The sequence below is a fragment of the Protopterus annectens genome, chromosome 11.part0, assembly GCF_019279795.1.
Source record: "Protopterus annectens isolate FY-2018-M chromosome 11.part0, PAN1.0, whole genome shotgun sequence".
In the NCBI taxonomy this organism is placed as follows: domain Eukaryota; kingdom Metazoa; phylum Chordata; order Ceratodontiformes; family Protopteridae; genus Protopterus; species Protopterus annectens.
This window is the reverse complement of record NC_056745.1, coordinates 429,442,409-429,466,366: the sequence shown is the minus strand read 5'-3', so window position 1 is coordinate 429,466,366 and position 23,958 is coordinate 429,442,409. Positions and strand designations below refer to the sequence as shown.

At 39.5% G+C, this 23,958-nt stretch overlaps 1 protein-coding gene across 1 annotated transcript in view; it reads right to left on the bottom strand.

Annotated features, from left to right (window-relative positions):
• The window catches only part of LOC122815436 (protein unc-119 homolog B-like), a 99,101-nt gene that overhangs the window by 20,058 nt on the left and 55,085 nt on the right, over nucleotides 1-23,958 (bottom strand). The window contains exon 4 of the mRNA XM_044087924.1: nucleotides 1,591-1,763. Within this exon, the coding sequence (XP_043943859.1) occupies nucleotides 1,591-1,763 (173 nt within the window). The remainder of the gene's footprint in view (nucleotides 1-1,590; nucleotides 1,764-23,958) is intronic.

Sequence of the window (23,958 nt, the reverse complement as noted above, 5' to 3'; positions counted from 1 at the left end):
ACCCAAACACAAACTAAAGTGGGGGACTTTGTCCCCCATACACCCCGATGTGGGGGGCTGTGGCCCCCACACTCCCTACTTAAATATACCAACTCCGAGATCGCACCATAGTGGAGGAAATGGAAAAGTCCCGAAAACGTCCCAGTGATTTTTTTTCCCTGGGAAAAAAAAATTGCTGTTCCATGTATTCGGGATTTCGCCACTTCGAATAAAAAGATTTGATTAAACAGTGTTTGCTATTTTAAGCGCGTTCACTGATTTAATAGGGAATCAGCAGATTAGACAGCTCTTCATACCCTAGGGGAATTAGCAGACTCTAAGAATATAGAAAATCTAAACATGGGAAGCACAAGTAAATTAGAACACTGTACAACTGATAAATTGATTAAAGCAGTATCGTTATTTCTTTTTTTGTTGTAATGACAAAGTAATAGATACAAGGAACAGTCTTTATAATATAAAACACTTTCAGAGATTTCAAGACTATGTTAGTCAAGCAAAAGTCAGCTCTTGGAAGGAATTAACCCACTATTAAGCAGATGCTATAGTTGGGGACTGATTAGTCTACTTCAGTAAAACTGCCCTTGTCTGCCATCGGAATATTAGTTCTCATATTTATGAAGGCAAACACACAATAGGTTTGAACCCCCTAAGTTAAGACTTGCATATGGTGTAAATATATGCTTTGCCACTTGGGTGCCATCCTCGAGTAAACGATTTTCCTTTTTTGAAGCAAGACAATAGAAGGTACTAGCATGAAGAAAATGGCAGCTGCTGATCTCCTTGTTGCTTTTTTAGAATGATGTTAGAATTTATGTACGGCTAATGAGATTGGTTCAGCATGAAAGTAACAAAAAACTCATCAAGTGAACTCGCAAGCCGAATATGGTATACTTTTTTTTCCCATTTTTTTTATTATGTTCTCTGATCAGTGACAACCTAGTACCTGAGGGATACTATTGTTTCATTGTCCCTCCATCCTACACAATATCCTACCAGAAGTCTGTCCCCCAGTGGTTTTGGCAGTATGCCAAAGATAAAAGCAAGTCCTCCTCATATTTTCTTCTGTTTTTCTACCTGAGCATTGTGGTATACCAAGATGGCAGGAACAGACCTTTGCCCTGATATACAGAAAGCATGAATGAAAACTAGGTATTGAAGCCAGATGACTATTAATCTGAGCTTCATAGCTCCCCCTCCCCCAAATAACATGTGGTATAAAAGTGAGCAGCTTTTAACTATATAACATCCTTCCTCAATTTCCTGGTATTTGAAAGTCCTGTATTTATTAATAAACCAAAGTCAAAAAAACTAACACTACAGCTATTCCAGTGGATTGGTAAATCCAAGTCTTATATAACCATTTCTGGTACAAATTGCATCACATATTGGGGTGTGGTCTCTGATGCGAAGGACTGAGGCCTTCTGCTGATGGTTCTTTTATGAAATTACTTAGGTGTACAGATCTCAGGAGACAAATTTAGCATAAGTAGAGAAAACATTTGTGAGGTAGGGAAACAATCAAAAAAAAAAAAAAGAAGGAAAAACAGATCCAGTCATTTCCCCACCTTAGCACTGCTGTATCATTACCTAGTTCATCATGGAGTTCAGGTAGCTCGTAGATGTGTTCACAGGTGTTGCGGCTACTGGGAATGCAAAAGCCAAACTCAAAGTCAAAACTTTTCAGTAACGTGTCTTGGAAATAGTGCCTTTCTATCATCCGGAAATTTTTCAATGCCTTCTGCCCAACCATAAATTCCAAGCTGACAAAGTTAAAAAAAATAAATAAAAAAAAAATGCGACAAACTGCAGAAGTATATTTATTGTACACTTATAATTGCAAATAATACTAAGGTGGACTCCCTCTTCCTTCCTTCAGCTAACAGCATCACAGTTATACCATCCATGTGGCTTCATTAATACATGTCCAACTCCAGTATCTGGCAGTCATGCTACAAACTGCATTGAAAACTTGTCTCCAGTCACAGCAAATAACAGGAGCAGTGGTGCAGGAGAGACATCTGTTTATCAATATCAATGGTTACAGTGCAACAAGATGGAGACAGAATGGTATCTGCACTGCTTCTGTGAGAGTAGAAATGTCTTCCAACAAATACTCACCATTTTTAAAATACTTTTATTATTTATCAGCTACAACCATCAGTATAAGAATTCAGTAACCTCGAAGCCCAGTGCTAGTCTTATATCTGTTACTGTACTGCATCTTGTCTCAAACATTAAAAATAAAAGAATGATGAAGATGATTCCAGAAACAAATCAGACCTCTGCAGCATTTAGAACACACGCCCTCCAAAAATAATAAGCATGCTGTCCAACCTGGAGACCTAGTGCAGAACAGAAGGAAAGCTGCCATATTTATTTAAACGCAGTTTAGTTTTTATTTAGCATTTTAGAATGGAATGAATATACAACTTGAATGAACCTTCTCATACGATGATAAGTTATTCACCACCATTTTAGTCAGCAGTCTTTGTGAGGATGAAGCCTTATATATAAAAAACACAGTATACCTTAACCAGTTTAGAGTCACAATATACGTAGTATTCAAGAATGCTTTGTAAATCTGTATTTTTCTTTCCTAAACTAGCCATCTCTATTTCTAGAAGTGTTTACAGGAATTGGCATGGATCTTGGAAAGGTGCTGGTATCTGCTGCTATTAGTACTTCCTGAGATGAAACTCATCTTAAGAAAGATGTTTGAAAGCACACATATAGTCTGCACTGTTAAACCAGAGTGTGGTATAAATCATTTTGTCATCTCTTGAATCAACTGCCATCGGAAAAGGACTGAGACAACTTGAAAATGACTTTGCCACATCACAAACTATGGAGCGTTGGAATGCATGCTATGTGATACCTACTTCAGAGACTCCGTCTGTCTTTTGATACTGTTATGTCATATTCATTTTAAATCCTCCTAATATATATTTGCCTACATGATAAAATGTCCCAGACTGAGATGTTAAACCAAGGTCCCAATTTGCTTGAGTTGGTGGTAGCTCAGGTGGATATAAAAGATCCCACAGCACCTACCAAAATGAGTAGGGGTGGTTCCCCAATGCCCTGGCCAGATTTCCCCTTCTAGCCTAGTAAGACTAACCTGGTCAGCATAGGATAAAATAAAAAAAAATATAAAAAAAGTAAAAAGTCATACATTTTGGCCTGACAATATTGTTTTATAGTCATAGTCCAGTGAAAGTGAGCCGGTATAACACTTTCCTTTATTTATCTACAACAACAAACTGGAAAATATACCCAACGTCTTGTTTCCTGATGCTAAGTGGAGACACATTGGAAGTCTGTACCACAATGCATTAGCTTCTATATTTAAACACTTAAAATGATTCAAAAAATACTATTAATGCAGAGAAGGCTACAGTGTGGAGTGACATGCACACTGATTAGATAAATGTATAATTGCATTGTTGATTTGTATATATATATATATATATATATATATATATATATATATATATATATATATATATATATATATATATATATATATAAAGTTGTCTGAGTCTGCATTTTTAAAAGGCTGTAAGGACATATGTGGTGTGGCAAGTAGGTGATTCCTGAGTGCTTTGCTGTAAACAGAGACAGTGGAGAGTTGCTACATTTGAAACTAGAACAATGACAGTGGAGAGATGCTACATTTGAAAGTAGAACAAGGAAGCCTGTGGGTTACCTATAGTGTGAAATCACAGAGAGACACAGTTATCCCTTTGTGAGGTGAGTGGTGTGAAATTTAGATCACTATCTGCCAAAACCATACTTAAGTGCCAGGGGTTAGGATTTGCCTACCTATCTAGCTATCTACCTGCCTACCTATAAAACAAATGCTAGCATGTAGTGGTTGACCAGGCTTGGGGTCATGGCTAATAAAAATATAATGACAGGATGAGGATATCATGCAAGGAAAATGACTCTGGCGTATATACATTACCTTCCTTATATATGACTTGTGACAGTGTTGCTTTTTCCCTCTTTCTTCTCTACCTTTGTTATAGTAAGAATTTCAAATGTAGAATTTACCGATTATGATCTGTGGTTCACCTAGCGTTCATTACTCCTTATTGTCATTGCTATTATTGTTACTATCATATTTGTCACACTGGATTTTGTTTATGTTTTGCAATGTTGTACTTGCCTCTTGGCTTGGACCATGCAAGAAAAGAGTCATTGGATCAGTGTACCTACCTGGTCAGAAAAAATGAAAATAAATAAAATAAAATAAATACAATGCTTTAGATTTACAGGCAATGGGTGCAGCATTTTGGATTACGATGACTTCTACAAGAGAGATAGGCTGCAAATAGAGACTATGAATGGCTTTAGTACAACTGAAAAAAGATACACTTACACTTAAATTAGATAGGTAGAGAGGATGGGGTGAATGTCAAAATAACTAAATATGGAGGAGGGTTACTTGAGAAAGTACAAAAGAATGTAAAAAAACAGAAAGAACAGTTCTGCATTTCTGGTACATAAGCTCCTTGCTTTTAATCACATAAAAGGCATTATAGTTACACGTTGTTGTTTGTCTTTTTGGCTTTTCCCGGTTAGGGGTTGCCACAGCGGAACTCCGGTCCGCTAATGATTGGCAGTAGATTTTTATGGTGCCGAGTTGCCAGCCTGATGCCCAACCTTCAGCGAAGGCATGCCCATTCATGCATGTCTTTCGAACACCAATCTGCCATGGGGAGGACATGCAGACTCCACACAGAAGGCACTCCAGCCGAGAATCAAACAGGAGAACCTCTTGCTGTGAGGCAACAACGCTACCGCTGTACCACCACAGCAATGAAATAAAATGCATGTTTGCTTTGGCAATTAACCTGTCCACAGTAAAAATTCCCCTAAATAATGCTTGTATAAAGTTTCCCTGTTGGTTTCTGAGTTATCTATGCATTGAATGATAAATTTTATATTATTTTTGGAAGGGGCGTATGGATATTTTGCATTGCTGAATATTAATGATTCCATTCAAGACTTATAGCTTAAAGTTCTTGTTATTTTTAATTACAATACAAAATGATGGTATTTTAGGTGTATAAAACTATATAATGGATACTAGCAGAAAAACATTGCTGAGAGCTAACAGTTGTAATTATATGCATTTTATCAATAATTATCCAATATCACAATTCATAACGGTGAAGAAAATTTGTTTTAGAACTGATAGAGTAGAACACCATATCTAAGAGCTAAAAAAGATGTTTTAAAACAGGAGATACAGGAAATTGCAGATAAATCAGAACATAGAGAGAGTCCTAATCACAGGCAGAGAACATAATGGAATCAAAAATGGACAAAAGGGGATTAGTTGACCATAATGTGGGCTTCATCACTTGATACATAAATAAGTCAGGAACTGTCAGAAATATCTTTATAAAACATTGGAACATTTTGTAGTCAGGCAATAGAATAGGTAATATTGTATGAACTGTACAAGAAATGCCCTTTACAAATGGCTCAAATTGTTCATCTTCATTGGTGTTTAATCATAATATATCAAAGATTAATAGCAATTATAGTAGGATTGTGGTTGATGAAAAATTTTAGTGTGGTTCATTTCAAGGAGTTATTTTACTGTGATCCAGGTGTTTATGAAACTGCATCTTCAGCAACTTTGTCTTGTCATTATGAAGTTCAAAGAAGTGGGATTCGGTAAGTACAAGTAGATCCATATACATAGTAATGTATTGGGTCATTACTACTATTAATATATATATATATATATATATATATATATATATATATATATATATATATATATATATATATATATATATATATATATATATATACATATTTAACTTCTAGAACACCCATATAGTTCATATAGCTGAATACAGTTTACACCACCACTAACAATTTCACTGAAACTCAATTTATCCACTTTTTCCCACCATTACCATTTGAGGTTTACTCAGTCACCTTATACATATTTTATACTAAAGCTGTGGTAGGGCACATCAGTTTTTACACCTATATTCAGCTGTAAACTATCCCAGTCAATAAGTGGCTCATGATGGACTGACAGTGACTTCTTCCCATGGATCCATATTTGGTGGTGGTTGCTCTCCAGAAATAATATCTGCTTTTCTCTTAGAATCTCCTCCACCAAAAGCCAGTGCTATGGAAAGTCAGGTGTACTGCTATATAGATGTTTTGTAGATGCAGCATCACTGCCTTCTTCTGGTCCATGGCTGATCTTCTGATGTTCTCCGTCAGAGATTTTTCCAGAACCTTGGTCAAGTTTCCTAAGATTTTTGGGGTAATCTATCTGGTCCATGGTTCTGATTCTCCTTCAAGTGACTAACTCCTATTTTACCCCTCACAGCAAGAGGTTGGCCGGTTCGATCCTTGGCTGGGGTGCCTTCTGTGCGGAGTCTGCATGTCCTCCCTGTGGTCATGTGGGTTTCCTCTGGGTGCTCCGGTTTCCTCCCACATCCCAAAGACATGCTGCAGGTGAATTGGACACTCTAAATTGGCCCTAGATGTGAGTGTGTGCATGTGTGTGCCTTCTGTGGAAGGTTGGGCGCCGGGCTGGCAACTCAACACTGTAAAACTTCCACTGCCAATCATGAGCGGACAAGGTGATCCGCTGTGGCGACCCCTAACTGGGAAAAGCTGAAAGAAGAAGAAGAAGAATGATTTGATCTTTCTGTATTTCTAAACTTTTCCTCTTTGTCTTCTCCTTCCTTCCTTGCAAATCCTTTGTCTCACCTCCTTGTTCTCTTCTAAAGATAGATGGAGAAAAGAAGCTCAGTTTTTTCTCCATCCCTTTTATGTCTTTCACTTTACTGATTAGTATGATTAGATCTGTTCTGTCACTTTTCCTTTTTGCTAAGTGACTGAAAAAAGAGCTTGTATATTCCTACCTTACTTCTTCCATCAGTTTCCATTCCAGTTTAACACAGCTGCACTAATCTCCATTTTTGTTTTCCTAGCCTCTTTGTACTACAGCTTTTATCTCTCATCTCCCTTCTTTCACCTCTTGTTCACCTTTGCTTTCTGCCTTATTGTTTTCCAGGCCTTTTTTTGGCAATAAAGGTTTTCTACTCTCTTGTTTTCCTCAAACGTTTTTCTCACCTCCTTTTTTCACTGTCACTTTCACTGTTTTCTAAGACCTGTCCATAGTTTCTTTGCACCTACTGTTCCATGACAGTCCCACAGCTTGCACTGCATAGTCCACCCTGTAGTCTTATGCATGTATATTCTGTGGGCTCTCTGGTCTGTACCCAGTAGTGAGCCACACCATGGCATGGTCACATTTCCCTAGTGACACATTTACTGTCACTTCCTTTACTTGCTTGATACTGTTCCTCAGATTCTGCTACTCCCTATGTTGGCCTATACAGGCAGGGTAAATACGTCTTGATCCTAAACTTATCAGTTCATTTCTCCATTGTCACTTGGACACAGGAATATTCTAGTCAGCTTCTAGAAGACCCAAGTTTGCATACAGGCCACTTATCTTTCTTCCTGCATTTCGGGAGGTTGGTATATAGTATCAGTCAACTGGCCTTCCCTTCCCTTGTCCTCTATTCTGATCAACATGATACTCATTGTTGTAGGATCCTCTCCATCTGTCCATGGCCTTGCTGCTTCATCTTCCCTCGCTTTCTCTTCCCAGGATTCACTCCTCCTTTTGTAGATTGTCATTCCTTCTTCTACTTAGTTATGTTATATTTTATGTACAGATTATATTCATGCATTATTGTGTCCAACCCTTTTATTTTGCTGTGTGATATCTCAGTAATCCCTGCTATGATATATTTTCTCTTAGAATCGAAATCAGCAACAACATGTCTTTTTTAATAGTTTTACTCATACATTCAACCTCATGTAGCAATATACTCAATTTTGAATCATTGCTTGTTACAATGAATTGCATAAATTGTTTCCCAAATTCATTAAACATATCATTGCAAACTTTAATATTTTCCACATTCATTTCCACCCCAATCGGTTCCTTAAAAAAGCGTAGCCCCATAGGGACTATGTTGTTATCTATGCATTTGCGCAAATACATATTATCTACTTGCAATGCTTTAATTCTGTTAAGTTTATTACCAAAACTAAAAATCATTTGCTTCAAAGTAGTAAAATGTTCATCTGCATCGTTCCGTGTATTTGCCATACTATTTTTAACATTAAATCCAAACGGCATATGCTCGGGCTTTTTATGTATTTAAGGGTGAGTGATTGTTGAGAGTATGTTCTGAAGAAGTCTGTATACATGGATGAAAGCGCTTAACCTGTAACTACTCCGTTTTAATTTAACTTGTTTAATAAACGCTGTGAACTGTGCTTGGATCCATTTCCTGGAGTTTTCTTGCTGCTTGGCTTGCTGATTTCGATTATATTGTTGGAATCCAGGATTTACCTTGATATTTTCTCTTATATAATAGTGGTTCTAGCCATCTCATCTTGTAGCTTAGATTCCTGTGCTACACAAACATCTTCTACATCCCTGCATCCCTTTAGGCTTCCAAATATCTCCATCCTTTGCTTTTTGCCTAAGTTCCATCCAGCCTTATCCTCCCTTTAGACTGCCCACAGCCTGATTCCACCTCACTTTAAAAGCATGAATGCTTGGAGTCTTCTTTGTGTTTTTATTTCAGCAGGAATGTCCCCTCTGAAAAGAGATGGCACATCCCCTTGTATGAACTGCATTCCCTTTGCCACACCTCTCAGTCTTCCATCAGCCCATATTCCACTTGTGTACAAGTGAAAGCGATGTGTCCATCTACTATGCCCTCCTTGTTATTCCATCATCTTCTCCTCACCATGGTGTCTGCAACCTCACTACAGCTAGTTAACCCACTCTTTCAGCTTTGCTACCACTCACCACAGCTCTGTATCCATCATTTCAAGGTCCTTCTTGTGCATGCCAAGTCCCACAGCCATGCTGCCAACCCACACCTACAACACCTAACATCTCACATGTAGTCCTCTCCTTTTCAACAAGCCTTTCTGCTCATTCTGTTTCCTCTTAATTAGCTTGACTTCTTTATGCACCCTGTGTTTCCTGGTGTTAATGACACATAATCCACACTGCATTGTGCTATACTGCTCAGTTCCATGACACTTGGTGGAAATATTGCATAATATCATGTTGTATATCTCACAATAGTAACTGTTGTCTGTCACTGTCCTATTGTTCAGTGTTTCCTGCTGTTCCTCCCTACTGTGTTTAACTGTACCTTCAGCATGACCAGATACAATAAGAAAGGGCCTTCACTAGAACACACAGAACTAATTATGGCCTTGTCCTCTCTGACTGCTCTGTTGCTATCAGTCACTTTGCACAGATGTTTGATAGACTGTTTTCTACTCAAGGAGAGCTTACTGGCTACCTGAAGTCACTAGAAAACACCTTCTTCTAGGGTTGTATTCCCTGATTGAAGGACCTCGTTTGTTTCTTCTCTCAGGTCATTCTGTATTAATCACTAGCATCTGCCTCTGTGCCACTTTTTTACAGCTGCTTGCCTCTCCAATATATTATGCTCACCTGTACAGTCTATAACAGATGAATGTAGTTAGAAAAGGAGCCGGCCTAAATCTAGGCAGATACTTATTGCCTTATATCTTCTGGCTGATGTACTCCTACTGATGACTTTGAACAGGCCAATTATGGACTGCCTACTTGTCATGGGAGCCCACTGATTGGCTGCCTGAAGTCATCAGTTAACACTTATTTTCATCCAGTTATTCCCTGTCTTGGTTGTCCTATTTACAGTAATGATCACTGCTCATTGCTGTAGTGCTGCCCATAGCTGTTTCCTGCTGTAAAAGTTTTGCTCAGCTGTATACCTATATACATCACCACCATTGTATGCAGTCAAACCATTAAGCAATAACCCATGCCTAGGTGTGGGTAATGCTGGATTTACCCATGGTTGGTGTGGTTTGGTCACAAGGGTGAAGCCTGAGGGTAAATCCAGCATTACTCCCACCCAGGCGTGGGTTATTGCTATTATACAATGACATTATTTAAGAAAAAAATACTTACTTATTTAAGTAATGGCATTGTATGCCCTTCTGCAGCTGTCTGGTATTCTGCGGCAGTTCTGATGTACTGCGCATACGTATGATTACGCAGTACATCAGAACTGTGGGTGGAAGCAATGGAAAAAGCAAGATCTCTGTTGCTTTTTACAAAGTGTCTTGCTATGTTAAAGGAGTTTAACATAGTGAGACAACTTTAAAAAAAGCAACGGAGAAAGGAAGATCTCCGTTACTTTTTTTAAAGCTGTATCGCTATGTTAAACTCCTTTAACATAGCGAGACAGTTTCTAAAAAGCAATGAAGATCTTGCGTTCTCTGTTGCTATAAAAAAAAAAAAAAGACTTATAGTAATGGAAAAAGTCTGGAAGACCAGACCTTTTTCCATTAGTATAAGTCTGATTTACAGTGTGCATGTTTTGGAATATTAATGGGGGGTCGTTGTATAATGTGAACTAATGAATGGATTCTGGAAAGGCATGAAAGAAGAAATAAGGGAAGGTGCAGTCAAAAGTACTGGGAGGAGAAAATAGTTACAGAAGAGGAGGAGTCTAGTACATGTAAGTGGGGGCATCAGAAATGAAGTAAGCAAGAAAAGATGGGTGTTCAACAAAAAATATTAAGTTAGAAGAACAGGTAGAATGTGTATGAGGAAGAAAGGAAGAAGACAACAGGGATATAAAGACTGCCAGGTCTGATATGGAGAAATCTATGGCCAGAAGTTTGGAGACATGTTAATAGGATGTTTCTTTGTATATCTTGGAGTGAAGGAAGCCTAAGAAGACCATGGAGACACTAGGAAAGGATGTTAAGCATTATCTGGGAATGAAGAACGAGTAAAAATATGGAATGAATTTTTAACAGTTATATGCAAGGAATGAAGAGAAGTGTTCCAATATGGTAAAGGGGATGGGGTCTAAACAGGGAACAGTGAAAAGATGGTAAGTCACAGTGGGATTAGCCATGATGAAGAAAGACAACTTTGAGGGTTCTTATCACAGAGCTAGTTGAGGCTCTAATATAATCACCTATTTAGCTGGGCAATGTGTCTTTGGAGTCAGCAAACATACTAACAGATTAAACAAATGATACAATGATAACTTTAAATAAGGGGAGGGAGTGCTGAGAATTGATCTGGGCAACTACACCTTGGTAAATAATGAAAAGGGGCATCACAGCAGTCTAGCAAGTACCTGCTACAGAAAGGGTTTCTAGAGGGGTACCAACACAAGTTTAGATGTGACAGATCTTGCAGATGAAATAGATTCAGTTTTATAGCTAATAGATACTTAGGATAGGTAGATAGAAAGCCATGGAAGATGTATTCCTTGACTTTAGGAAACCTTCTGATAATCACAAAAGACAGAAAGCCATGAAAGAAGGAGTACAGCTGCAGGACAATAATGGGAATGTGCCCCATGATTCAATGGTATATAATGACTTGATACAACGTGCAGGGCTTGGATCAGTGCTGTTCAGTGTGTTTGCATTAGATATAACAACAGGATCAAAATACAGGACAAACATGTTTGAGGATAACACTAAGATTAGTGAGATGGTAAATGACTGGGAGAAGGGAATTATGAAGAGGAACACTGAGAGACTTATACAATAAATGGTATATAGATTACAGTGCAAAAGAAAAAGTGTAGACTTATGCACTTTGGGTATATGCAGTAATAAGAGATGGACATTATTTTAGTACTTAAACTGCACTACTCACTGCCACATATACCATTCATACAAACATCAATGATGCTCTAATCTTGTTTGGTGTTTTGTCGACATGACATGTACTTTTGAGTAGAGCCAGATCCAGCACAAGGTGACCTAGCCAGCTGCCAAGGGTCTGCACTGGCTTGAGGACCTGGCCTGTGCTTAAAAAAATGCTTGATTAAAAAATAAAAACAAATGTTCCATTAGCCAAGATACTTCACTAAAAGCAAAATGTCCTTTTAAAAAATAAAAATAAATGCTCTGTTAAAGACCCCAAGATGGAAGATTTCCAATATGGAAGTTTAAGGGTAAAGAACACCAGCACACAAAAATTTCTAGCAATAGGGAATGTCAGTAATTGCAGCAAGGACATCAGCATGTATGACTAGCGATCCATGTGGATGATTTGATTTATTTTTGTAGGAAAAGTAAGCAGTAGAGGATATGATGGATATCCTGAGACTAGAGGAACAGATATATGTAGGAATGCAATGAGGCTGATTAAAGTGAGTTTAGAAAATGTGTGTGCGCATTTGTGTGTGTGTGTGTGTGTGTGTGTGTGTGTGTGTGTGTGTGTGTGTGTGTGTGTGTGTGTGTGTGTGTGTGTGTGTGTGTGTGTGTGTGTGTGTGTGTGTGTGTGTGTGTGTGTGTGTGTGTGTGTGTGTGTGTGTGTGTGTGTGTGTGTGTGTGTGTGTGAAATGTCCCATTTAGGGGGTATTGTCTACTTAAGTGACTAGTTCAGATTCAAATCCTGACCCCTCACTATTGGAGGCAAGAGCCTTTATCCACCAACCCAACCAAATCAACTTCCAGGCCAGCTTTAACATTTTTTTTGGTTTTCTTTTAAATCTCTGAAGATTATAGTCTGTTAGTGTCAGTCACAAAGTTACATAGTTTGGGCTACAGTTTGTCCTAGTGCAGCTGGGTAAAACTATGAGCTGTTAAAGAGCTGCTTCCTATAGTGCATGGTTTGATTCCCTCAGGCTTCATTTGTCTTCTGTGTTACTGTGATCCATTTACTTCAACAGACAGTACTCCTGGGCTTGTCCAGTGGGCAGTCTTAGTCTATTATCAAATGAATTACACATTTGCCTTTTGAATTCCTGCATCTTTAACATAGATGCTAATTAGTACTTCACCATATGCTATTTTAGTATAAGTCCCAGCACATCTCTTGTAGTTTAAAGGGTTGTCAAATGCATTTTCACTAAATATGAGTTTCAAGGGAAGAGAAGTTTACAGTTCTCAAACTAAGTCTGTTTTCAATGTGAGTTTTTTTAATTTAGAAATTAGCTTTCAACGTTTTTCTGTAAAATTTCAAATACATTTTTAAATGAAATCCAAATCTCTGCGATAATTCTAAAAGTAAAGAAGGAAATCACATAAACACCAATCTGGCAAATGATGCAGAGGTGAGGTTTGCAAGCTATATTTTCTTTGATAAAGGGTTTGATTCTCTGTGCCCTTATTTGCCTTCTCTGTGTCTTTGAGCAATTTACTTAAACAGCCATTGATCCTGAAATGGGACTGTGTCCAGTGGGCCTGCCTGCTTAACAGATAAGTTTATTGTTATTATGGTACCAGAGAAGAGACAGCCAAGTAATGTGATATTGGTATGGTTGACAGGGACCTGAATCATTGCCTTGCATAGGACCCCATTTGTCCAAAATCCAGCTCTGTTGGCTGTGGAGCTGTAAGCAGTAACAACATAGCATTTTTAGCCATTTAAATAAGTCAGACCCGTACAGGGTGATATTAGACGGGATGCATATTCCTGATGATAGAGAAGACATAGGGAGGTCAAAAATGAGATGTAAGTGTCCAGAAAGTATGCAACCCAAAAAATAGGATATTGTATGTAGTGATATTCCTGATTTTTGTAGGCCTTGTTGTTTGTTGAACAAAAGCTGTTGCAGCATTTATATTCCCTGGGATTCAGCAAACTGTTCCCGTGCAGCATGGCAGTGCACCATGCATATTCATGAAGGCATGCTGCCATGCTCTAAAATGGACACCGTTCTGTACACAAGCACAGGGGGTGTGTCTGGCAGCATGGCAGCGCACCATGCATATTCATGAAGGCATGCTGCCATGCTCTAAAACGGACACCATTCTGTGCACAAGCACAAAGGGTGTGTCTGAGAGCAGTGCTCTCACTATACACAAACCGTCTGCACTCCATAATTGCCGTACAGCAATGTAAAGCTAGCGAGAATGTTGTTGGACACCATTACTTCTCAACATGACAAGAAATCTGGAAAAAAGCCATATTAAACAAGGGACAAATGTGAGATATTGCTCTAAGAAACTTATAAAGTCGATAGAATGTCAGCCATCACATTAGCATGCGATGCCTGTTATTCTATCAACAGGCATCACATTAGCATGAAATCTCCAAAGGGTATGAAATGTAAAACTCAATTGCCTGTTATTATTTACTAACTGCAGTCTTTAATGCTTTGCCACTAATCTGCCAGAAAGCCACAATTGTATGAAAAATGGACCAAAAATATAAGGAAAAAATCTGGACATTCTGTGAAAATCTGTACAGTTGAGAGGTATGAAGGACAATGTTAGTATCCGTGGAGCATACCTCTCAAATGCAAAGCCTGTCATGTCATCACCATTTGAAAAGCACACCCCCCACAAATAATGTTGCAGAAAGCAATGTGCATAACACTATATTACAAAAATAAAACAATAGCTGAGTGGGTATGCGCATTGCGCAACTCTGGTCAGTCTAGCTTACACACCATAAAAAGCTAAATAGGAATATACTTCAAAACAAAGCAATGCAGAAATAGCAAAATAATTAGTATGTTTGCTTTGCAAGTAATCGTTCCCGGTTCAATACCCAGTGAAGCCAAGTAGCACTTTACACGTGAAAGCAGTACATAATTTATTTTTTAATAATTACATAGTAAATGACATATATTTGTTAACCACAGTAGTGTAGTATGTCTAGATGTGAGGTGTCAGTGTAATAAAGTTGTGAAACCCCCATATAAACACACAAGTGCCCCATACAGTATAGTCACACAAGAATAAATGTAATGAAAGCACATAGGGGGATGTCAGGGAAGGTAAACAAAATTACAGTATGTCAGGAATGATAAATCAATCCCACAAAGCTGATAGTTTATAAAATAGAACATAAACAATGCAAAGCATTGCACAGCTATCCTTACCAGGTGTAAGCATTACTTAAATATAAATGCTAAGCAATGAATAGCCCAGCTAAGTGGATTTGCCCATTGGTAAGCAGTGCTGAACCTACAACTTTAAGCACTGCCAACCTTAGCTAAGCAGGTTTGCCCATAGCTTAGCTTAGTTCAGAATATTCAAAACTGTCCAATCACTGCAAAAGATGGGAAATCAGCTGTATTTAAACCTTGCAGGTGGGAATACAGCTCATAAATGGTTGTAGTTCCCCAGTGTAGGCAGTATTGCTGGTGTTGGAGAGGGAAAGCACTGCCAACCTTAGCTAAGCAGGTTTGCCCATAGCTTAGCTTAGTTCAGAATATTCAAAACTGTCCAGTCACTGCAAAAGATGGGAAATCAGCTGTATTTAAACCTCACAGATGGGAATACAGCTCATAAATGGTTGTAGTTCCCCACTGTAGGCGGTATGGCAGGTGTTGGAGAGGGCATACGCTTTCGAGTGCAGTGCTGGGGTATACAGGAGTCCAAGATCATGGTAGGACTCCTTGTTAAAAACCATGATGTGAGACTACTGCAGGACCAGTACCAGGGCTCCCAATACAAAGTGGAGGCTTAGAAACGTCTCGCCCATGATCTCACCAGTGTCACTGGCATCCCTCAGACTGGTGAGCAGGTCTGGCACTACTATGCTGATTTGAAGCGGAGGAAGAGGGAGCTCTTGGACCAGTGGGTCCAAGAAGCATGGCAGAGGAATGATGTCCCAGGGATGTGTAAGTATTCATATCAATAACTGTTTGCCAAAGTCCAGCCTGTGTATGTGATGGATAGGTATTCATAGATGTTTCTCTATCTTCTTTACAGCTCCAGCTGAGTGGGCTGTGAACCAGGAAGCCCATGCCAGCAGGTTGAAAAGGCTGTGTCGCAAGGCTGGTGAGTAATAATGTAGCTTGTACTAGTCATACCAAATAAATATAAAGGAGTAGAATGTCACCTGGCAGTTTTAAAAATGGGTATGGTTTGTACTGAATAAACCAGACAATATTACAGTAATAGTCTCATATAGGTTATATATAAGTAAAACTGTAACTGCCTGTCAATAAAATTCAAAACCCTGGACTGGTTGTGTTTAGTCTGGTACGGTATGAATTGAAATGTGTACAGGTTATGCATAGCAACTATGGTGCTGAAAGCATTAAACAATCAAGTCTCAAGTGGCAAAGTTAGTGCCTCTGTAAGACATGATGTTAACTGATATAAAATGTTTCACTCACCAAGATCTGATATCTGAATAGTAATGTGTTAACCAATGTTTTCCGCACTGCGCTATGTCAAAAGGTATGTGTATGAATGTGTGTATAAGAATGTTTTAATTACAAGGTCAGATTATACAACAAAGAGAGAATGAGACAGAAATCAGTCAAGGAAGTGACAGCAGTTTCTCAATAGCTCCTTCTAGTGAAACACAAACTTGTATTTTTAGCAGAAACAACCACAGTTCGAATCCTGGGAGTGGTAGTATGCTGTATGCATAATTAAAACTATGTTTTTTTGAATATGTGTAGTAACAGTCAGGTAGTGTCAACATAAATTCTCACCACAGATCTTCCAAACAAGAGAAGGTATAAAGCAGCTATAAGAAGGCTGTATCCAAAACCCACAATCCACCCCAAGGCTGCAAATGACAGCAAGATAAGTACATACACCAAGTGGTCTCCCACAAGAAATGTTCAAAAGTGTCATGCTGTCACAGCTACTGGTCCCTGCTACCAACACCCAGGGTGACCGATAGAAATCAAGGCAGAGTATGTCAGTAGCACACACACACACACACACACACACACACACACACACACACACACACACAGACACACACACACACACACACACACACACACACACACACACATACACACACACACACACACACACACAGTACGAGTGCACATATGTAACTCTGACTATGTAACTATGGGTAGAAATAGCCAGGTAGTATTAACAAAAATTGCCTCCACAGGTCTTCCAGGCAACAGAAGGTATAAAGTAGCTATAAGAAGGCTGTGATTATACACTGTGTACAAACATACCACTGCCCAACCCAAGGCCACAGGTTTTTGTAATAATACATATAGAGCAATGATTAGAGCAATGATCATTAAAGCTGCGACCACTGCAAGAATCTAAATTTGTTAATTGACATATCTGTCTCTCTCCCCCACCTTATCTTCACCAATAATCTAAACACATAAATGAATGGGTATGTTTTCCACCAAACCTACTGTTGGGACATATGTCCTATTGTTCTACAAATGTTGAAATGTATTCCAATTAATGTTCCCTGTTCAAATACTATCATTGATGGCCTGTTGCTATCAATGTAACCTACATGCCGGTGTAATGCCCACAGTGGTTCCATATAGACATGTGTTCTGTTTGCAATGCAAATGTTCCAAATCTGTTGTTTTGGGTTAATGGGAATACTCATGCATGCTGTTTTAACGAGTCCTGGAATGTGTTTACCATTACTAACCAACATATGTTCTAAAACTGCAACAACATAGAATGTCTGGGAAGGCCGATCCCAGCAGATCCACCTCTCCCACCTAATCTGGCCATGGCACCAGGCCCCAGCACATCTGGGACCCACTCTGGGACTTCCTCATCAACTGGTCCTGCACCACCTTTGGGTGGAACTGCCTCAGGGTATAGGGCTTGCCCATCCCTAGGCATGGGTGCAGATAGGATCCTGTCACCCAAAGCCAGGTTTGGGGTCTGGTGCATAGTGAGCTCTGCAAGGAATTGGGAGATCTGCTATGCCAGCTTGAGGGCCATGTAGCTCATTTATAGGGTCAGCCTGACCCTCTTGCTCAGCTCCCAGCATAGCCACCTTTGGGGCTATGAAGGTGCAGTAGTGACTCCCCATGGGTGGGGACCTCAGTCCCACTGTATCCATTTGGGTGCTCGTGGGCTTCCGATTAGCAAACACCCCTCCTCGTCTAATGTATTTACCCCCAACATATGTCATATATCGCCCCTGTATGCTGTCTTGTCTGTCTTGTCTGTCTTGTCTGTCTTCCTACCAAACCAACCTCCCAAAATATACCTAACCTACTATCATTGCCCAATATATATATATATATATATATATATATATATATATATATATATATATATATATATGTGTGTGTGTGTGTGTGTATGTATATATATATATATATATATATATATATATATATATATATATATATATATATATGTATATGTGTTTGTGTGTGTAGTGCAGACATCAGATCCACACTCTGAACCTCTTACGGCAGCAAATCTGTCCAAAGACTGTCTAGATGGGTGTGAAGGGGCCCAAACTAGAGACCAGTTTTCATTATTACCCTTATCCCTTCCTCCTCAGCAGAACTGTACTGCCTTGCAACAAAATAATAAGGTCTGCTAAGTCTTGAACCCAGGGCCCTGGAAACTATAATAAATACAATGTACCATTACACCATCTGAGCCCTCTAAAATAGAGTTAACATTCCAAACATATCAGTTAGTACAGTCATTCAACAGTAGGGAAAGGTGTATGTAAAATCAGTCAGGTTCTCTATATATACATGTATATATGTATGGAGATGCATATATGTGGACAAATCTCTACATAATACATATATATAGAGAGATATACATCCACATTTATATCTACATATATACACACACACACACACACACACACACACACACACACACACACATATACACATATATATATATATATAAAGGTGAATAAATACACACACACACACACACACACACACACACACACACACACACACACACACACACACACACACACACATATATATATATATATATGTGTGTGTGTGTCTGTATAAATATACAGAAATATATGACAGCTACAAACACATGCAATCTAAGGGTCATGATGCTGCACACTAGAAGTCTAAATCTAATAATGCACTCACTGAAAATATTCCTTAAAATGGGGAACAATGACATTTGTGCTGTAACAGAGACCTTGTTAAGGGTAGCAGGAAGCACCCCTGCACTACCAGCCTATAACTCATGCCACACCTTTTGGCTGCAGAACTTGGACTGAAGCACCAAAGGTGGTGGTATTTCCATAATCATTAAGGATGCACACACCTCCAGAGTGGTAGACCAACATTATGCATTACAGATCCTGCAAGTGTAGCTAACATTGGGTAAGACAGTAGTTCAGGTTGTAGTCTGCTATTGGTCCCCAAACATGTCCCAAGACTCACACCCCATGTCCTAAACACCCTGGAGAATATTAGTGTCCAATCTAACACTCTTATACTGGCTGACTTCAACTACCCCACCATTAACTGGGAAAGCTACTCATGTACCGATGCACATGCCCATCACATCGACTTGGTCCTTGCTAACATGGGCCACTGTGGCTCTTTACCAATAGTCAACTCCTCCATTGTTATATCTTAACACAAATGAATCACCTTTGGAAATCCAAAGCCCCCCCCCCCCACTGCACAGGTAACCACCATGAAAATCCTATCCAAAGCTAAGTATAGCCTCATAAAAACAGAGGTGGCTAACCTCATTGCAGCCATGCAAATGGAGACTAGTTGCATGACTGCTGAATCAAACAAAAATGCACTATGAAGATGTCCACAAATGCATGGATACTGCCATACCCAATAGAACCAGGACCCTTACCTCCAAAAAAAGGTTACCAATCTAGTGGTCCCTAGCCATAAAGAAACTGTACAACACAAGGAGGGAACCAATATGGAATAAGGTGAAGTCCCAATATTGGGAAAAAACCTTATCAGCCTCAATTAAAAGTTGACATCTCTCATCAAATACTACAAAGTTAGCTGTGAAAACAGAATTGGAGCACATAGTAAGATAACCACAAGGCCTCGCACAGTTATGTAAAGAATCTCCATGGTAATACCAAGATTGCTGGTCACTGCACAGGCACACAACACTAAAATACACAGTTTTTTTTTTTTTCATAAGGGGTGGGTAAAGAAAAAAAAAGCTAGGGCTTATATAAATGTTGGGGGGCAGATAGCCTAGTATAAACCTATGAAACCTATGAACCTATGAACCTATTTGTTCTGAGCTACTAGATAATGGTACCTCCTAAACTGAGCCAACAAATATTGCCAATATACTGGCTGACATATTGAGTTTAAACATTACCCCCCCCACCTCAAAAGGGCCAATCACAATACCAGTACACTGCAAAGGCACCCAGTATTACTGCAGCACAGGTTACAACACCACAGTCCAAGGCCAAGAATACAGCTTCTATGGGGCCTGACAATATCCCTGGCTGTGTTCTACATGAACTACAGAGTGACCTGGCACCTCACCTGTGTGTTCTGTTCAAGCACAGCCTCACCTCAGGCTTTGTCCCTACTGAATTGTGCACTGCTACAGTCACCCTCTCCAACTGCCTGACAAGTCTGTTATGCAAACCTATGGAATGCATCATCACACACCTAATAAACAGGAATATGGGAATCTGCAGACTCAGGATCCCACACAGTTTACTTTTGTGAAGAGTAGGTCATACTTGCTCAAACAACCTGGTCAACTTCTTGGCGTCAGTCACCTTAGCCATGGACGAAAGCAAGTTGGCACATACAGCCTACCTTGATTTGGCCAAAGCCTTTGATAACATTCCCCACTCAGGAATCATGCAAAACCTCACTAAGCTAGGCATCAACCCCTATATCACTAGGTGGCTTGCAAACTGGCTCTCAGATATGTAGAAATAGATGACTCTAAGTCAGACTACTGAGCAGTCATAACTGGAGTCCCACAGAATTCTGTCCTGGGTCTTCTCATGTTTGGTATCAACTTCACTGAAGTCCATGCCAATATGAAGGGACTCTGACTGACAGAGTTTGGAAACAATTGCAAGTTGGGAGCTATTATTAACTGCCTAAGTGATGTTGGCATCTTACTGAAAGGCCTCACTGAGACCAATGACTGGTGTAAGAGCCATGATCTTAAGTTCAATATCAGAAAATGTGTTGTCATCCCCTTTGTGGAAAACCCTGTCCCCATGATTTACCACATTGATGGTAGTCCCCTGAACAAAGAAGGCATTATAAGAGATCTGGGTACACAGATTGACAGCAATATCTCTTGGCCACCACATTGCCACTGTGGTCAGAAAGTCCTTCTATATGGCACATCTAGGTACTAACTCATTAGCATCCAGGGAGGAAGAGGTCATTGTCCCCCTGTACTCTTCTTGACATAGTGACACAATTTGTTTCAGCATACATATTCTGATAGATGTGAGGTATGAAAATGAAATGTATGTCATCATTTACTGATAACAATCATCATATCATCACAGTGATTTACCAGAGATACGATAATAATCTGTAAAACAGACCAGAAATATGAGAAATAAACCTGGACATCCTGAAACAATCCAGCCAGTTGACATGTATGCTCAGAACTACATTCTGCAAAGAATCTGGACCAAGGCTGACAAAGTGATGGGTGGAAGCCATGAAAATGGAGATGTTTCTGATGTACTGCCATACATAAGCTAATACAGTTGCTGTAGTAGCACCCTCCTGTGTGCTCTAACATATAGTTACTGAAATAGCAGAAGTAATTGAATTAGGAAATCTGCTATGGGTGATTACACGTGTATTTGCAAATATATCAGGCACTAAAGGGATGTAACAGCAGTGACAAACCAACACCAGTGTGAAAGTGCATACCCACAACCAACATCACCACAGTCACAGTCACATACCGATAAGTCAAGTGCACAGTAGACTATATGGACTGTGTGAACAACTACATCATTGTTTGCCACTCACACACTAGCCCTATATTTACAGTCCCAATTCTCAGTGTAATCTGAATCCTGACCTTGGTACAGGACATGTCTCAGTCTGCCCTACAAACACATACAGCCAATAGATCAGCAGAAACTGAAGCAGCATGCATAGTCAGATAAAGAAGGAGCCATAACACTTACATCCACCTCCCTCCATACACAGCTCAAATAGCATGTACACATGACATGTGTGCACAATCATGACAGTCTGTTAACAATGGACAGACATACACAAGCCTCTCACATGTACAGTTCACCTCAGAATGTACAGGCTCAAGACTTATATCAATGGCCTCTTCCCTGACATGTCTGTGGGTCTACTACATCACTGGGATGGTAGCAGGAATGAAGGCAAGAAATAATGATAATAAATACGTCTGCACCTCATTGACACCTGGACAAAGCCTGACATCATTTGGGGACAGAGGCGCAAACACAGGGGTAGATTGGACATATTGCTGTCATACATTGAGACAGTTGCAGATGTTACTGAGTTTGTTGTAACATCCTTTATGAAGAATATAATGTCAGTAATACCAATAATTGTGAGTATTTACTGACTGCATTCCCCAGAGTCCACAACTTATTTACCAGGGACTCCAACTGTCTGGGGAACAGTCAAAACATAACAGGCAGACATGTGGCCAGTCTGTGGATAGGGTGCCAGTGGAGAGATATGTCAGAGAAATATCACTGTCAGTCATGAAGTCACTCACTAAATGCATGTCCACACAAACCCTGTCACTCTATCAGTCTAACATGTGTATAACAGCACTGATGATATAGAATCTGTTCACAAATCTGGGGATATGTCCTCCATGTTGTTTGGCTGTCTCTACATGTCCTGTCCTGTGACATATTGCCACCTACTGTATGTGAATCTGTAGCACACAACCTCTGTAATATCCCTCACACAGGCAAGGAAAAGGGGCAAGGCCCATATTAAGGAATGCCCTATATGTTGGAACTAGCAGCAGTGTCCAAGTCCACAGCACAATACTATGTGTGCGTCTACATAGTGGTACGGCCGTAGCAATGCCTGACATCTGCACATCTGTACAGAGGATAGACAAAAAGTAGACAGCCAACAGGTTATGCATTAGGATGAATGTTTTGAAAGATAGAAGTCTGAAACTGAAAGGTATGCCATTACTACATGACAGTTGTCCTCAGTGACATGTCCAAAAAACTTAGTAGTCTACAGTTAATATCAACATATCAGATTCAATATCCAGTAGGAAATACATAAAAAAACTTACAGCTCAAACACCAAGAACAAGATAGTCAGTACTCAAGAGTCCCAGCTTTGCATGCAGGGGTGCATGGTTCTAGTACTACAATCTGCAATCTACTCTTAGTTTGAAAAGCACTGTTAAAAGTACTAATGTAATGATGCATAATGTGCTAAACTATGTTTGTCAACCAGTGCACTGTAGCTGGTGTAACATGTAAGTGTATTGCATATAACCTGGGATACTACCTATGTATAAAGCAAATACAAAGAAAAAAGATTGTGGTACTACCCATGTATACCCACGAGTCCCATACAGTATAGTCACACTCCTTCCTACTGTAATGGCAGCCCATATAAGCATGTTATATACAGGAAGTTAAATACACTCATTAAAGATGTCATTACCCTGCTATTTTATCTGGTCTATATCACATAGTTGAAGTGTCAAAACTTCGACTATGTAAACATCAAACTCAAAAGTTCAAAAATGAAATACTCCGAACACACAGAACAGCGATTTTTTTCTCAGGGAAAACAAATCACTGTTCCGGTATAAAATGAGGAAACACACGGACACTAAATACTGTTTCTAATGTGGGGGCGCTTTGCCCCCCAAACCCCCCTACTTAAATACACCAAATCCGAGATCGCACCACAGTGGAGAAAATAGGAAAGCCACAGAACTGGCCAACTGCATTATTTCTCTGGGAAAGAATTTGATGTTTCACAGCTTCGTTATTTTTAGACTTTGAACTTCCCAGTTTGAAGTTTCGGCATTCGGACTTGTGAGCGTTCGGACATATGATATAGACCCATTTTATCACATTGGAAGGTGACCAAAGGTTACCAGGGGTGAGCTATGCTTAGCAGGTTTCAGCATTGCTTAAATGTAAATGCTAAACCGATTTATGCTAAGCGAAGCCTACATGATGTAAGCGCC